At 56.2% G+C, this 15,292-nt stretch overlaps 1 protein-coding gene across 2 annotated transcripts; it reads left to right on the top strand.

Moving 5' to 3' along the window:
- The first annotated feature begins 564 nt into the window (after positions 1-564).
- HEPACAM (hepatic and glial cell adhesion molecule) lies at positions 565-13,381 on the top strand. 2 transcript variants are annotated; one of them, XM_055130894.1, is made up of 7 exons: positions 565-969; positions 9,025-9,366; positions 9,982-10,263; positions 10,403-10,502; positions 10,868-11,097; positions 11,227-11,294; positions 11,703-13,381. In XM_055130894.1, exons 1-7 carry the CDS (start codon positions 885-887, stop codon positions 11,988-11,990), a joined length of 1,395 nt encoding a protein of 464 aa, XP_054986869.1. In that variant the 5' UTR covers positions 565-884; the 3' UTR covers positions 11,991-13,381. The 2 variants fall into 2 exon arrangements, with proteins under 2 accessions (XP_054986869.1, XP_054986868.1); XM_055130893.1 differs by having other exon boundaries at positions 566-969; positions 11,224-11,294; positions 11,703-13,380.
- The last annotated feature ends 1,911 nt before the right edge of the window (positions 13,382-15,292 follow it).

Genomic DNA, 15,292 nt, shown 5'->3' with positions numbered 1-15,292 from the left:
AAAAAATCACTATGAAATAGACCCTTACTAAGCAGTTCATGATTATGCTTCAATCATACAGTATTCCAACACCCATCCCTCCACCAGTGTATATTTTCCAGCACCAGTGTCCCCAATTTCCTCCCATCACCCCACCCCACTCCCATGCACTTCTCTCTTTCTCTCTCTCTCTCTTTCTCTCTCTCTCTCCCACCCCCATCCCCCGCTTTGGGGCATTATGGTTTGCAATACAGATACTGAAAAGTTTCATGCATATAAGGGCCTGCCTTTTCCCCCCAACCCTCTGATAGCTCCCAGGGCCAGAATGCCTTTGGGGGCTTTTAATTGTATTTACTTGGGGATGGGGTGTGTGTGCTGGGGATCAACCCCAGAGCCTCACATCTGCAAGACCAGTACTGTACCGCTAACTACACCCCAGCTCCTCTCCCTCCCTGGCTAGGCTCACTGGAGAGCAACTGCTGGCACCGAACCCCTTGTGCAGGGACAAGGAGGAGGAATAGGAGGGATCAGGACACAAGGTCCGGGCTCGTGGGTGTCCTAGCCTGTCCCCTCCTTGAGCACAGACCTTCACGTCCCCTGCTAGTGGGGGTTAGTGAAGGCCAACAAAGAGTTGCCAGGCCCCCTCGGACTGGAACCACACTGGAGATGATCTTCTAAGCAGATTCCCCCTTCCGAACTGGGGATGTGGGGCTTTGAAACGCGAAAATGCCAGGTCTGAAAGAGAAGAAAGAGCCAGTCCAGCAACACACAGGGCTCTGTGTATTCAGAGGGAAGTTGGCAGGGCTGTGTTCGGGCAGAGAAACTCCGAGTGGTACAAAGGGACGTGCCCAGAGTGGAGAAATCATGCTAATTGTCTGCACCAGAGCTGGAGAACGCCACCCAAAATGAAGAGAGAAAGGGGAGCCCCGTGCGGAGCCCTCATTGTCCTGCGCCTCGCTCCTTTTGTGTACCTTCTTCTCATCCAGACAGGTAGGAGACCCAGCGGCCCAGAGAGGGTCTGGGAAAGGACCCCCAGGCTTCCAGAGAGAAGGGAGGGGAGAGCTCAGGGCCAGAATGCCTTTGGGGGCGGGAGGAGGGGAGAGCGCTCGCGGCCGTGGGAAGCATCTCTGAATTCAGGCATTAGTGTTGAATGTATTTCTTCATTCTGTGGGCCTCCTGCCGGCCACTGCCCCCTCCCCCAAAAGCCTGCATGACTCTGGAGCTCCCACGACATTCAGTACATTAGAGGACAGGAATGAGCCATTTCTTATGGGACGTCTTGTTGGCGTGGGCCAATTCAGCATTCTTTCCAAGGGATTACGGTGGGGCTGGGAGAGGTGGGAGCAATCTTGGTTTCGTGCCTCCCCAGCCCCCACCCTGGCTTCTCTGAGTGCAGATCAACAAAGGAGAGAAAGAAACTCTGGTGATAGTAAGCCTCCTGGTTTGGGATAATAATACTAACGGACCCATCCTTCACCCCAAAGACACCTACTGCCTGCACTACCCCTACCAAGCCTTGGGGGACTGATCTGATGGTTAAATACATGGAGACAGAGATAGCCAGGGAGAGAGGGTTCCTGAAAACATCCGCACTAAATCCTAAAGGATAAGGATGAGGACTATAGGGAGGTTGGGCCTTGCAGGGGGGAATGGACAGAGGCTGACAGTGTGCAGTGACTGATTCTTCGAAAGCCCAGCAGTTCGCTGCTGGAGGGAGCGTGTGAAAACAGCGAGGTGAGAGCCTTGGGAAGCACACTGGGAGACCTGGAAGAGAACCTGCCCACGTGGGAGGGGCCAGGGGACAGCAGGACCAGGCTGTAGCTCAGAGGGCGCACTACGCGGGGCACCAGAAGCAGAGGGAACGCAGCTAAGGAAGGGAACCCGGCTTGCTTTTCTGGGGCTGCTGTACCAAAGACCCGCAGACTGGCTTATGAGCTCTTTTTTGGGGGCAGAAGGAAAGGATAGCAGGTAGGACATTTGCCTTCACATGGCCCACCAGGGTTCATTCCTCGGTATTCCATATGGTTTTACATATGGCCCACTGAGCACTGCCAAGAGTGATGCCTGAGCACAGAGCCAGGAGTAAGCCCCGAGCACCGCCAGGTACGGCCCTAAAACAAACCAACAAAAAGAGCTATTTACTAATTAACAGCTCTGCAAGCTGGAAGTTGGGGTTAAGGCTTCAGCAAGGCCCGTGACGCCTGTGGAGGCCCAGGAGACTTCATTCAGGGCCTCTCTGCAGCTCAGATGCACCCTTGGCTCCCAGCAGCATGACTTCAGTGCTCACATGCTGCCCTCCCATGTGTGCGTCTGTGTCTAAATTCCCCTTTCAGTAAGGCCGCTGGATGAGGCACCCATACAAGTCTAGCTGACCTTAACTTAGCACATCTTCAATGACCTCATTGTCTAACAGGGTCTGACAGACCAAGGGTCTGGGGTGGGAGGAGTGCCAGATGCCCCTAACTGGCCAGAGGCCATAGGCCAGGAGGGAAAGAATAGGACCCAGAGTCCAAAGTGATAGTCCAGCAGGGAGGGAGCTGGCCTTGCACACGGCCCACTGGGGGTCAATCCCCGGCACCCTACCTATCTGGTCCCCTGAGCCCCACCAGGAGTGATCCCTGAGCTCAGAGCCAGGAGTAAACCTTGAGCACTGCTGGGTGTAGCCCAAAAGCAAAAAGAAAAAAGAAGAAGAAAAAAAACGGGGGCTGGGAGTAGAATACAGAGCAAGGGAACGAGGCATGTGGACAGTGTACCTGGGAGGAAAGTCGGCAAACTGGAGAGGGAGGGGGGTTTCTGGAGTGAGGAATGCCAGGGTTGACATGTCTGAGAAACACCTGGGGGGGCGCTGCTCAGCACCCCGCAGTTGGAGGATGGCGGTCGGGGTTATGGAGGGACAAGCAGAAGCTGTAGCCCCACATAAGACTTCGGTGAGGATAGACAACACATGTGGGAAGGGAAATAATGGGCTGACCTGGAACATCAGAGAACCCCAAGATTTACAAGGAAGCAGAGAGGGGATGGCCCACTGAGGAGACCCATAACGGACAGGACCAAAGAGACAGGGTGCCAGGAAGTCGAGGGGAGGTGGGAGTTTCCCAGAGAACAACATCCGATGCAGCAAAGTCCAGTGTCAATAGGGTGTGAAGGAGACCGTGAGGGTGGTACTGCTCCCCTCAGGGTGAGCAGCCCCTGAGGAAACGACAAGATGAGAAAATCAGGAAGGAAAAGTATGTGGATGAAGAACTAGGAAGAGAATGTGGACATGGCGTGGACTATTCCAAGCCATCCCGAATTCTTTTTCTTTTTCTTTTTTCTTTTTGGGTCACACCCGGCGATGCACAGGGGTTATTCCTGGCTCATGCACTCAGGAATTACTCCTGGCGGTGCTCGGGGGACCATATGGGATGCTGGGAATCAAACCCGGGCCAGCCGCATTCAAGGCAAACGCCCTACCCGCTGTGCTGTTGCTTCAGCCCCAGCTGTCCCGCATTCTTTTGGGCCAACAGATGGTAAGGAAATCGACCCCAGGACAATCTCCTCAGTCCAGTGGGCAGGCATAAATCAAAAGTTGGCAAAGACGCTTCTGTGGGAGGAAATGTGACTTAATACATTGAGCAAAAAATAATTCTACCTAGAAGCAATATTCATAAGTGATTGGTCATGACCTAGGTTTGACCTCTGTGGACTTAGAGAAATAAAGAGCTGAGATTCTAGAAGGAATTTCTGCCATCCCTAGTATATTAGTTTGGAAATGCCAGCTTGTGTGACAAACAAATTCCAAAAGTGGTTGTTCTGGCACTGACTGTCGCAGATCTAAACTGCTCTACTCTAAAGCAGTCCCAGATCTACTGAGGTCCTAGACCTTCCCTTTCGGGGCTTTGCCCAGGGATTAAGCCAGTGGAGCCCCAAAAGCCTTGGCACACTTTTTTTTGTTTGTTTTAATGTCATGGTTAAAACAAGAGAGAAAATGGTGGGCAGGGCACTTGACTTGCATACAGCCAAGCCAGTTTCGATTCCCCAGCACCACGTAGGGTCCTCCAGGCCACCTGGAATGATCTCTGAGCACAGAACTAAGAGTAAGCTCTGGGCACAGTGTGTATGGCCCCCCCAAACAAAAAACAAAAAACCATCATGGTTAATAGCAGTAAATAACTCCATAAACCGTTAAAATGGTTTCTGGTGTGTTGAAGGTAAGAGAAACAGCAGATATTAGCCAATGAAAGTCTTTCTGAAAAAAATGTATCATCCAGTCTTGTCAGCAATATGAAAAACATTGAAGCCCTCTGGGGGCCTGGTAGTCTAGGGATTAGAGTCCCCCAAGCATCCTGAGGTGCTCCCTGGAGACCCCTGAGCAAACCAGGATGACCCAGAAATCCCAGCATGAAGGACTGAGCACGGCCTCAGGCCTCTCACTCACCAGCCCAGTTGGCCCAGAACCACCGGTACAGTGTCCTGGGGACAAATATGATTCTTGAAGAAACTGATGCTACCAAGTAAATGCTTCCTTATACCTCCTTGAAGTAGCGAATAACTGAATGGAGGAGTTTAAAAAATCACTAATGTGATATATTGTGACCTTTCAAGCAAAACAAATAAAACATTGTTGGAGGCAGAAAATGCAAAGATTAAGTAAAGTTTAAAATCTTCAGGTTCAGCTTAAACTTAATGACTTTTGGGGTCTGAGCACATTTAGCATGTGTTGGCTATGAATTCTGTAAATACAGAGCCTCAATTTTGTGTATTGAAGCATAGAGTAGAGTTTGTCTATCATTTCTTCTGACTGAGTCTCAGGTAATGTGCTGCAGCCTAAAATTCTCGGTGTCTTCTCTGAATCTCACACACACTTTCTCTCCTTTCTCCTCTCACTCTTCCTCTCTTCTCTCTCTCTCCTCTTTCTCTCTCTGTCTCTCTTTGTGTCTCTGACTATCTCTTTCTCTCTCCCTGGGGTGGGGGGGGCACACCCAGTGGTGCTCAGGGATCACTCCTGGTGACCTGTTGAGTTTGGGGGACCATATGGGATGCCAGGGATTGAATCTGGGTCAGCGTGTGCAAGGCAAATGCCTTACCCACTGTACTATCACTCCAGCCTCGAGTCTCTCTTATTTACAGTATCTTTCTCTCTGTGTTTTGTTCAATTTGTTTGGTACATGCCCACAGTGCTGGGAGTGACTCCTGGAGGTCTGTGGGACCAGGTGGTTTCCTGCATGCAGAGTACACCCAGTGCATTGACCCATCTCTCCAGCCCCCTTCTCATTGCTAATAGGGGCTCCACCCAGCAGTGCTAGGGGCTGGAGTGATAGTACAGCGAGTAAGGCATTGAGTGAGGGACGGGGAACTCCAGGCAGAGCCTGACTAGTGGGGTGGACCAGTGATGCTTGGGTGTCCAGTTAAACTGAATTAAACGCAGGCACGTGCACACAGGCTTAGCTTGTGGTTCCCACTGGGCTATCTCCCACCTTTCTGCCCTTCTGCTGGTGTCTCCCCGTGAACAGAAGCACTCACTTCACTGTGTTGACATGTTATTTTCTCTTACGCCCAGCACTCTGCTATCCTAGAAAGTCCATTTTGTCCTCATGATGGAGATGTAATGGAATCACCTGGGTAGGCTGTGTCAGGGCAAGCACCTTACCTGCTGTCTTATCTCTTAGGCTCACTAAACGTTTTTGTTTTAACATTCATCTTTAGGTCTATAATCTACCTAGAATTGGTATTTATGTAAAGTGTGAGGCAAGGGTCAAGTTCACTATTTCCTTTTTTTGGGGGGGGCAGGGAGAAGATCACATATATAGTGGTGCTTAGGGCTTACTCCTGGTTCTGTGCTCAGTGTCATTCCTGGCAGGACTCAGGGCATTATCTAGGGTTCTGGGAATCAATCCAGGTCGGTTGCATCCAAGGCAAGTGCTCTGCCCTCTGTACTAATAATGCTCTAAATTCACTATTTTCTTCCACTGCCCCGAACATTCCTTGAAGAGGAATCCTCAGCTCTGACGGGAGGGTGTCAGTGTGGCACTGGTGGGGCAGCCACAGGAACCTGGTTTGGGACTCTGTATCCTGGGCCAACAGCACAGAGAAGACTGGGCGGGCTCTGAGTCATATTGTGTTATATTTATAAGTCAGCTTGGGAGAACTGCGAATTAACAATGGTCCCATCTCCATGGCAGAGTGCACCAGTAAACCGACTCAGAGCCGTGCGTGCAGGACCCCACGGAAGCCCTCTTATGTATTATTTTTTTTTAAAAAAAAAAATAAAGCTGCCGCCACGCCCCCTTCCTGGATCCCCAGGGCTTCTTCACAACTTTGATTTCCTGCTTTTCTCTGACATTCCTGTGGGATTATACTTAAGATGATGTCACCGCCCTGGAGGTCCTGGTAGGGCCCACTAAGCATCGGGACAGTCCCAGCTGCCCCATATACAGAACCGGGTGGGGAGGGCTGTGAGTCTCACTAGTCGCAGGAGGAAGGGGCTTTGAACCAAAGCAGAATGCCAGGCCGTGTGCTCGCATCTCTGGCCTGAGTGCTTCTGGCGGCCACACCTTAAAAAGGAAACCAAGAGTTGGAGAGAGCCCGGACAGGGGCTTCCTCTGTGGGCAGTCCCCATGGGACAGATGGGCTTGCGGCCAGGAAGAACAGACAGGACAGCAGCTCTGGCGGCAGGGAGGAGGGACAGTGGAGAGAGACCCGAAATCTAGGGAACTCGCTGAGCACCACGTCAGACACCTTTGAAAGGAAAGGCAGGCACTGGCCAACATTCTCCATAAGGAGCCAGAAAACAAGAGGGTGCATTTCTGGAGAGAGACTCCGGGAAGGACAAGGCCGTCGGCAGGACCCCACCTATGTTTATTATTACTGTTATTGATGTTGTTGTGGAGGGCTGGCGAGATAGCACAGAGGGTAGGGCGACCTACCCGGGTTCAATTCCTCCGCCCCTTTTGGAGAGCCCGGCAAGCTACTCTCAGTAGCTACTGAGAGTAGCTTGCCCACACGACAGAGCCTGGCAAGCTACCTGTGGCGTATTCAATATGCCAAAAACAGTAACAAGTCTCACGATGGAGATGTTACTGGTGCCCGCTCGAGCAAATCGATGAGCAACGGGATGATGGTGACAGTGACAGTTGTTATGGATACACACCTGGCAATTCTCAGGGGTTACTCCTGGCTCTGCACTCAGTAATCACTCCTGGTGGAGCTCTGGGGACTATATGGGACACCAAGGATCAAACCCAGGTTGGCTACGTGCAAGACCAGTGCCCTACCCACTGTACAATTGCTCCAACCCCCAGGAATCATCCTCTACTCGAAGGTTGGACATCCCAAGCTGGTCAGACTTCTCTGTGAGGACCAGGGAGATGGCTTCAGGGGTCTGGGGTTGACCCAGCGTGACCCCTGCATCACATAGACCCCACCACCACTGGGACAGCCTGGTGGGCCCAACTGAAAAATCCTACTTGCCCAGGAGCTGCCCCCTGACCCTACTTGAGGTTAGACTGACAGGGACAGGATCAGCTTGCTGCCGAGGCAGTGTCCTTTGGTTTGGCCTCCGTTGGGGGCATAACGATGCCTTGGAGCCAAGGAAGGATGGCAGAGGGACTCACTTCTCAAGGTTGAATGGTCTGAGCCCTTTTATTTCTGCCATGGATGGGAGCCATTAGCCATTCCCAGGGCCCTGTATCCTGTCCTGGTCCCCATCCCAGGCCTCTGTGTCCCTTGGGGTGGGTGCACCCAAACCTAACCAGCTCAAGTTTGGGCTGGCATCTTGGGAGAGTGTTTGCCCAGCAACATGTCTTCTTTGCCACTCTCCGAGAAAAACTGTCCGGTCACACATGCACACACATCCTGGCGACTCCCAGTCACACTCACCTTCACGGGCACAAGGCACCTGTCTGGAAGAGGGCAAGGTTGCCCATGCCCACCAGGCATGGCAGCGTCTCCATGGCTCTCTCGGAAGGATCACCTTTAAAGGGACAGAAAGAGCAAACTGGAGTGGAAAGACATCACGAGAAGGCCTCCTGGGATCTCGTACGGGGTGGGAGGGAGTAGACATGGGGGAGTGGACATGGGAGTATGGGAGGGCAGAGGACCCTATGATTTCCCCTAGGAGCTGGGGTGTAGCTGTCCAGCCTCCCTGGAGGAGGAAACGAGCCCCCTGAATGCCGGTGCTCGAGGTCATGGGATTTGCGAACCCCCTTGCTCGCGGGACTCCTAGGTCTGGCACCGCGGCACTTGCTCTTCTCACTGCACACATCCTGTCTCCTCGGTGAGGAAACGATGGCCCACATGAGGATGTGGACAAGTCCACACCGCCAGTTAATGAGGAGGAGCCGCCCTAGAAGGCTGATCCGAATCTGCTTGCCTGTTCAGGGGTGCTTTCAGGGCCATCTTACAGGTCCTTTTGCACTGGGCAGGAGAAGGACAGGGAGGCCCCTGGGATGGAAGAGCGTCGAGCTATCCATGGATCCCTAAGCTTCCACAGCCCAGGACTGCCCTGCACACACGCCCTTCTTCCTGCCTCTGTTCCCACATTTCTCCACCCCTCGCCCACATGCTCCCCAGCCACAGTTCAGAACACCTGACCGGGACCAGAGCGACAGCACAGCAGGGAAGTTGCTTGCCTTGCATGCAGCCGACAGGGGCCCCAGCATCCAATATGGTTCCCCAAGCACTGCCAAGAGAGATCCCTGAGCACAGAGTCAAGAGTATACGCCCTGCCAAAAAAGAAGAAACACACACACACACACACACACACACTTGGAAGATTCATCCTGAAGTCTATCTACTGCGGGGAGAGGGTGAAGTTGGGGGGTGTCAGAGTGTTCCTCTGTATGGGCACATCTCAAGGAACCAGAAACGTGGCAATTCTGGTTCCGTGGGCTGAGACCACTGGTAGTTGGTCAGTCAGACCCTGAGAGTGAGGGAGCTGCTGGAAGCTCTATCCACAGGCAGGTGACAGAGACAAGGGCCAGGCAGGAGAGGGGCGGATGCACCGAGAGGACAGAGTCCCCCAGACTGGAGTCTGATGCCGGCCCGGCTCTCCTGGTCCTTCCACAGAGCCGCTGGAGGGCGTGAACATCACCAGCCCGGTGCGCCTGATCCATGGCACAGTGGGGAGGTCGGCCCTGCTCTCCGTGCACTACAGCAGCACCAGCAGCGACAAGCCCGTGGTGAAGTGGCAGCTGAAGCGCGACAAGCCAGTGACCGTGGTGCAGTCTATCGGCACAGAGGTCATCGGCACCCTGCGGCCCGACTACCGGGACCGCATCCGCCTCTTCGACAACGGCTCCCTGCTGCTCAGTGACCTGCAGTTGGCTGACGAGGGCACCTATGAGGTGGAGATCTCCATCACCGACGACACCTTCACTGGCGAGAAGACCATCAACCTCACTGTGGACGGTAAAGGGCAGGGCAGACGTGGGCAGACCTTTCCACACTTGGTCCACTGCTGCTGTCTCGCACCAGAACCCTAAACGCTGTGGCACGTGTCAACTCCTTTAATGATCATGAGGCTCGAGGGGTCGTTCCTACTCCAGGCGTCATTTTCAGACAAGGAGACTGAGGTCCCAGGAGGCCGAGTGACTTGCCAGGGTCACCCAGCTAGTTAGAGAAGAAGTTGGGATTCGAACCCAGACCACTGCCCCCTCAGCTTAGCCTAGCCAAACTGCGTTCTTGGCCGGGTCTGTCCTAGACATCCCTGGGAGGTGTTTCGGAAGAAGAAAAGGGGGCAAAGGAGGGTCCCCTGAGGACAGGGATCCTGACTGTCTGGCTCAGCATTGTGCCTCTCTGCTTACTACATGCTCAATAAATAGCTGATAAATGAATGAGAGGAAGGAAGGAAGGGAGGGTCAGTTCTTGGATGGGTGGATGGACGGATGGAGGGCAGGAAAGCACTGGACCGCTGAGCCCTAAAGGGCCTTCTCCTGAGGGGCTGATTGATGAGAGCGGGCCCTGAGCAGGGGCAGGGGGGTGCTCGGGGCTCGGCCCTCACAGGCTCCCCGCTCTGGCACTCAGTGCCCATTTCCAGGCCGCAGGTGGTCGTGGCTTCGACCACGGTGCTGGAGCTCAGCGAGGCCTTCACCCTGAACTGCTCACACGAGAATGGCACCAAGCCCAGCTACACCTGGCTGAAGGACGGCAAGCCCCTCCTCAACGACTCCAGGATGCTCCTGTCCCCCGACCAGAAGGTGCTCACCATCACGCGCGTGCTGATGGACGACGACGACCTGTACAGCTGCGTGGTGGAGAACCCCATCAGCGAGGGCCGCAGCCTGCCCGTCAGGATCACCGTGTACCGTGAGTCGTGCCCATGGGGAAGCCCCGGGAGGGAGACCCTGCTGCCTGGGGCCCCGTTTCTCTCCCTGCCTTCTCAGAAAACTCTCCTTCGCACACCCGGTCCCCCTTCAAACTCGCCCATCTCCCTCCCTGTCCTCAGGAAGAAGCTCCCTCTACATCATCCTGTCCACTGGCGGCATTTTCCTCCTGGTGACCTTGGTGACGGTCTGTGCCTGCTGGAAACCCTCCAAAAAGTCTAGGTGACTCTCCAATCCCACATCCTTTGCCCCAGCTCAGCCTCCTTCGCCTTCTATCCTCCCGTCTGCTCTGCCGCTCTGTGCCTGGCTTGCGGGACCCCACTTTCTGTACCGACTCCCCAGCGAGCGGTTATTAATTGTTCCAGGCTCAGCTTGCCACGTAAGTATGACAATCTGTAGTTTGCTACCTGAGATGCAGACGAATCCCAGCACATGCCGAGACGGAACCTGTCCCCATACTCCTGGCCTTCTCCCATTCCTGCTTGCCTGCCTGCAACCCCAGATCACCATCCGATCCTGTGTCCCCACGCCCAGACCTCCTGGTGTCACCTGTCCGGGCTGTTCACGGGGGCTGGTGGGCTTTGCAGGAAAAAGAGGAAGTTGGAGCAGCAAAGCTCCCTAGAGTACATGGACCAGAACGACGAGCGCCTGAAGGTGGAAGGTGAGCTGCCAGCTGCCCACTCGCCCGTCCCCACGCCACTCAGACCCGTGGGCTGCTGGGAGAAGGCAGACTTGAGCAACAAGGACACCAGCTCGCCTGGGCCCCTTCCACCACCAACTGCCCGCAGACTGCAGAGCAGAGAGAGGTGTGGCCAAGGTAGGATTCCCGGGAGCCCCCGGCCTTTGGGGTCATGGTGGGGACCTGACTCAGGCGGCGAGGCCTTGGGTGCTGGTGGGACAGCTGTGGCCCTGGGCCAGCCGCTGCCCCTCTCTCTGTGTGCAGCAGACAGCCTGCCCCGAAGCACCGAGCAGGAGCGGAAGAACCCCCTGGCTCTGTACATCCTGAAGGATAAGGTGAGTGGCCGGGAGTCACCCGGGAACCCCAACGCACACAGAAGCTTGCCTCTGCAAGTGACCCATACTGACCTCTCCCTTCACGGTGCTCGACACCCCGGAGAAATACCTGTCAGCGCCTCTGGAGAGGAGACGGACTGGCGGGGAGGGGCTGACTCACCCAGGAGCAATCCATTTACTCATCTGTTTATTGGGGGGCAGGGGGACACCCCAAGGGAACGGGATGCTACTTCCTGCTCAACTTTGGGGTCACTCCTGGAGGTGCTAGCCCCAAGCACTGAGCGTCTCTGCATCCCTCCCTGGGATTCCACAATTTGGATGGGAACCTAGTTCCAGGGGGTTACCCCCCTCTTCCGCGCGCCCCAGGCCGGGCGGTGACCGTGAGCCCGGTGGCCCGTGTCCTTGTAGGACCCCGCAGAGCTGGAGGAGAGCGCTTCCCCGGAGCCCCGCGCCCCGGAGCCCGGGCCGCCCGGCTACTCGGTGTCCGCGGCCGTCCCCGGCCGCTCGCCCGCCCTGCCCATGCGCTCGGCCCGCCGCTACCCGCGCTCGCCCGCGCGCTCGCCCGCCGCCGGCCGGACGCACACGTCGCCAACCCGCGCGCCCAGCTCGCCCGGCCGCTCGCGGGCACTGCGGACTGCGGGCGTGCACCTTATCCGCGAACAAGACGAGGGCGGAGCCGTGGAGATCAGCGCCTGAGCCGCCCCGGACGCGCCCTCGGCCCGCGGCCGCGCCCGCAAGGGGCGCGGGGCTGGCGCTCCAGGGGGACCCGGCGGCCTGGGGGGAGCTTCTGGTGGGAGCCCGGCCCACGTGTGCTCGGGACCCACTCCCTGGGTTTCTCAGGGGGTCTGGGTGGCGCCCTCTTAGGACCAGCTAGATGACTGGTCACTTCCCCAGCCCCAAGCCCCCCAGGGCGGCGGAAACTAACATGAGTAACCTAACTCCCCATGACGCCCCTGCGGCCTGCCCAGGAGCTCCTGCTGCCCCCCACCTCCCTGCCACCCCTGTCCAGCCCCCCAACAACTAACGGGCATGTTCTTGGCAGCCTGCCCCCGCCCCCTCCCTCCATGCAACCTGGTTTCTAAATTGAACTCTGGTCCTAGACATGGGGGCCCCCACCAGCTCCCCGGAAAGCAAGACCCTGGGAGGGACATGCCTATACACACACACACACACACACACACACACACACACACACCCCACACACACACACACACACACACACCACACACACACACACACACACACACACACACACACACACACACACACCCTCTGCCTTCTCCCAGCCGACACGCTGAGGCTTTCAAACAATCACTGATCCCGGGAACCCCAGCGGAGCTTCCTCCCCTGCCAGCATGGCTGGGAGACACGATCCAGCCTCCCCCTCCACCTGCCCTGCTCCATCCGATGCTCAGGCTCCAGGGGTCTGTGGGCACAGGACAGACTCCCATAATCACACACATCAGAGGGGCCGGGAGACTGGGGACAGGGGGCACCCCTAAGCTGCAGGAGGAGGCCCTGGGTGGGGTCTGCTCTAGTCCCTAATGTTTCCTGGGGTCTGGGCATCCCTGGCCTCACCCCCACCTCCTGAGCTCCAGCTCTGACAGTCCCCAACCCCACAGAGCTATTCCCCACAGCCTGCCTGCTGGAGCCAGCTCCCTGGCAGCCCCTGACACCCATGTTTCTAGCTGCCTCTCCCCATACCACCCCCAACTGTCCCCACCCCACCCCCAACTGTCCTGGGGCACTTCTCATTCTCCCTGGAGTAGGTCCCTGATTAGCCTTCCCCAGGGCCTTCGGGAGGCAGACTGGGCATGTGGGGAAACTGGGGGGCCTGGGGTCAGCCAGGAGTGAGAGGGAAGCAGGCCATGCTCCAGCCCCTGGGCCTGACCCCCCCACCTGCAGGGCGGCTTCCAGGCTCAAGCCAAATCCGCCTTCACCCTGGGGGACCAGAACGGAAGTGGGTTTTCGGTGGGGTTGGGTTTTATGTCGCTCTTCATCTTTGTGGTACTGGCATCCGGCGGAGTGCCTAGCACATCCCGGGTGCTCAATAAACTTTTGATGAAATGAAATGACAGCTTGATTTGACAACAGTCAAGAGAACAAAACAAACAGCTTAAAAACACTAGGCAGCCCCCTTCTCCTCTTCTTTCTCCGTCACCTTCGTCATCTTCCACCCTCCTGGTAAACACACCCGAAGTGTACGCTCCCACATACTCTCCTTCCCTCATTCGCTCAGGTGCACTGTCATTCATTCACCCAGCAGTTGTTCATGGATGGGTCAGCCCTGGGGACTCAAGGGAAATAGGTCACATGAAGTGTGACTGTGCCGTGTTCCCGCCAGCAAACTTGTCCTTAAGGAACACAGGCATAAGCACATCCACATCCGCGAAACCACAGCTAGAGCCAGGTGTCTGGAGCCTGGCCTAGACCCCGTGAGCAGCCAGGACTCAGCACTGAGGTGTCTTGCAAACAGCCTAGAATTTCTGTATGAGAAAAATCCCCTCGATAAACGGAGGGGCGGAGGGAAGACACCCCTTCCAGCAGAGGGAGCGGTCATGTTGGTGCTGGACACTCCAGCCTTCAGGGTAATCAGAGCCCAGGGCCCAGCACAGATCGGAGAGAACCTCTGGGAGAAGATGTGACGTTGAAGGTGAAGGAGGAGGAAGGGCCAGAGCTAGCACAACAGTTGGAACTTGGCCTTGCACGTGCTGACCTGGGACCCCATTTGGTCCCCTGAGCCACCAGGAGTGATCCCTGAGCACAGAGCCAGAAGTAAGTCCTGAGTACAGCTAGGTGCCCCCCCCCAAAAAAAATTATTTTATATGGAGGCTAAAGGAAATCCTTACCCCCAGGAAATTTGGGTGTAGAAGTGGTCACCGGGACCCCCCTTAACCTAAGTGTGACTGGCTTCAAGCCCACCTGAACTCGTGCCTCTTATCCCACCTCTTGGCCAGTCAGTGGGACTCAGGGAATTTGGGGTAGGAAGCCAGCAAAGGCTGAGGTGGGAAAACAAGCATCTCAGGAGGGGCTGCTGGAGGGTCCCTAGGCCCCCGCCTGGCCTCCTCCTAACCGGCAACTAAGGCGTGACAGAACCTCAGAAGCCCAGGCTGGGGTGGTAGGTAACTGGGCCCCGGGGCCCCTAAGCATGACTTCTTGGAAATAAACAGTAAAGGTGACTCCACTGAGTGACCAACACGGGTCTGTGACTCATTAGCCACTCAGCCTTTGGCAGTGGGAAGGAGGCCACCAGGCAGCCAGTACAGGAAGTGAGGCGGGCCACCCCGAGGGCCCCCAGAGGACTGGGCTGAGTGGGGAGAACAAAGGCCTGTGTAACAGTGACAGCCTGGTGGGAAGCATCCCCCCAGCCCTTCAGTTCTTAGCACTCATCAAGTGTCCGTGGCCAGAGGCCCAGCTCGAGGCCAGGTCCCGGAGAGCGACACATGCTGTCCCTCGGGGCTCCGTCCAGACAGGCCCACTTAGCTCCTCAGCTGAGGAGGGCCTCCTGGGAGACTGGCCTTCTAGTCCCCTCTTTAGGCATCTTTCTGATCACAGAGACCTAAACGAAAGCGGGGAATAGTCAGCACCCTGAGTCAAGCCAGGGACAGGAGTCGGGGTGTAGCACGGGCCCAGAGGCTCCAAACTGTGAAGACTCTCCAACGCCCCCATTCTATCTTGGGTTTGTTGTTGTTGTTGTTTTGGCTTTTGGGGTCACACCCAGCGATGCTCAGGGGTTACTCCTGGCTCTGCACTCAGGAATTACCCCTGGTAGTGCTCAGGGGACCATATGGGATGCTGGGAATAGAACCCAGGTCAGCCGCATGCAAGGCAAACGCCCTCCCCGCTGTGCTATCACTCCAGCCCACCCCCCCCCCCATTCTATCTTGTCTCGGGCTCAGCAGACATCAATGTCTGCATGTCCCACTGACCCCGTGACCTCTGCCCCCACAGACACCTGGGAAATTGCAAAGGACTCTTTCTCTGTCCAAAGACCCTCC

This window comes from Sorex araneus, chromosome 3, assembly GCF_027595985.1.
Source record: "Sorex araneus isolate mSorAra2 chromosome 3, mSorAra2.pri, whole genome shotgun sequence".
NCBI lineage: Eukaryota > Metazoa > Chordata > Mammalia > Eulipotyphla > Soricidae > Sorex > Sorex araneus.
Note: the sequence above shows the minus strand (reverse complement) of the source record. Positions and strands in the feature narration are given on the sequence as shown.

What these genes read in the sequence shown, in the direction of transcription:
- HEPACAM (XM_055130893.1), top strand. Translation starts at nt 885, where the DNA reads ATGAAGAGAGAAAGGGGAGCCCCGTGCGGAGCCCTCATTGTCCTGCGC. An exon ending in CATCAACCTCACTGTGGACG is followed by an intron (nt 9,367 to 9,981) that starts GTAAAGGGCAGG and finishes TCTGGCACTCAG; the next exon opens with TGCCCATTTCCAGGCCGCAG. An exon ending in AAACCCTCCAAAAAGTCTAG is followed by an intron (nt 10,503 to 10,867) that starts GTGACTCTCCAA and finishes TGGGCTTTGCAG; the next exon opens with GAAAAAGAGGAAGTTGGAGC.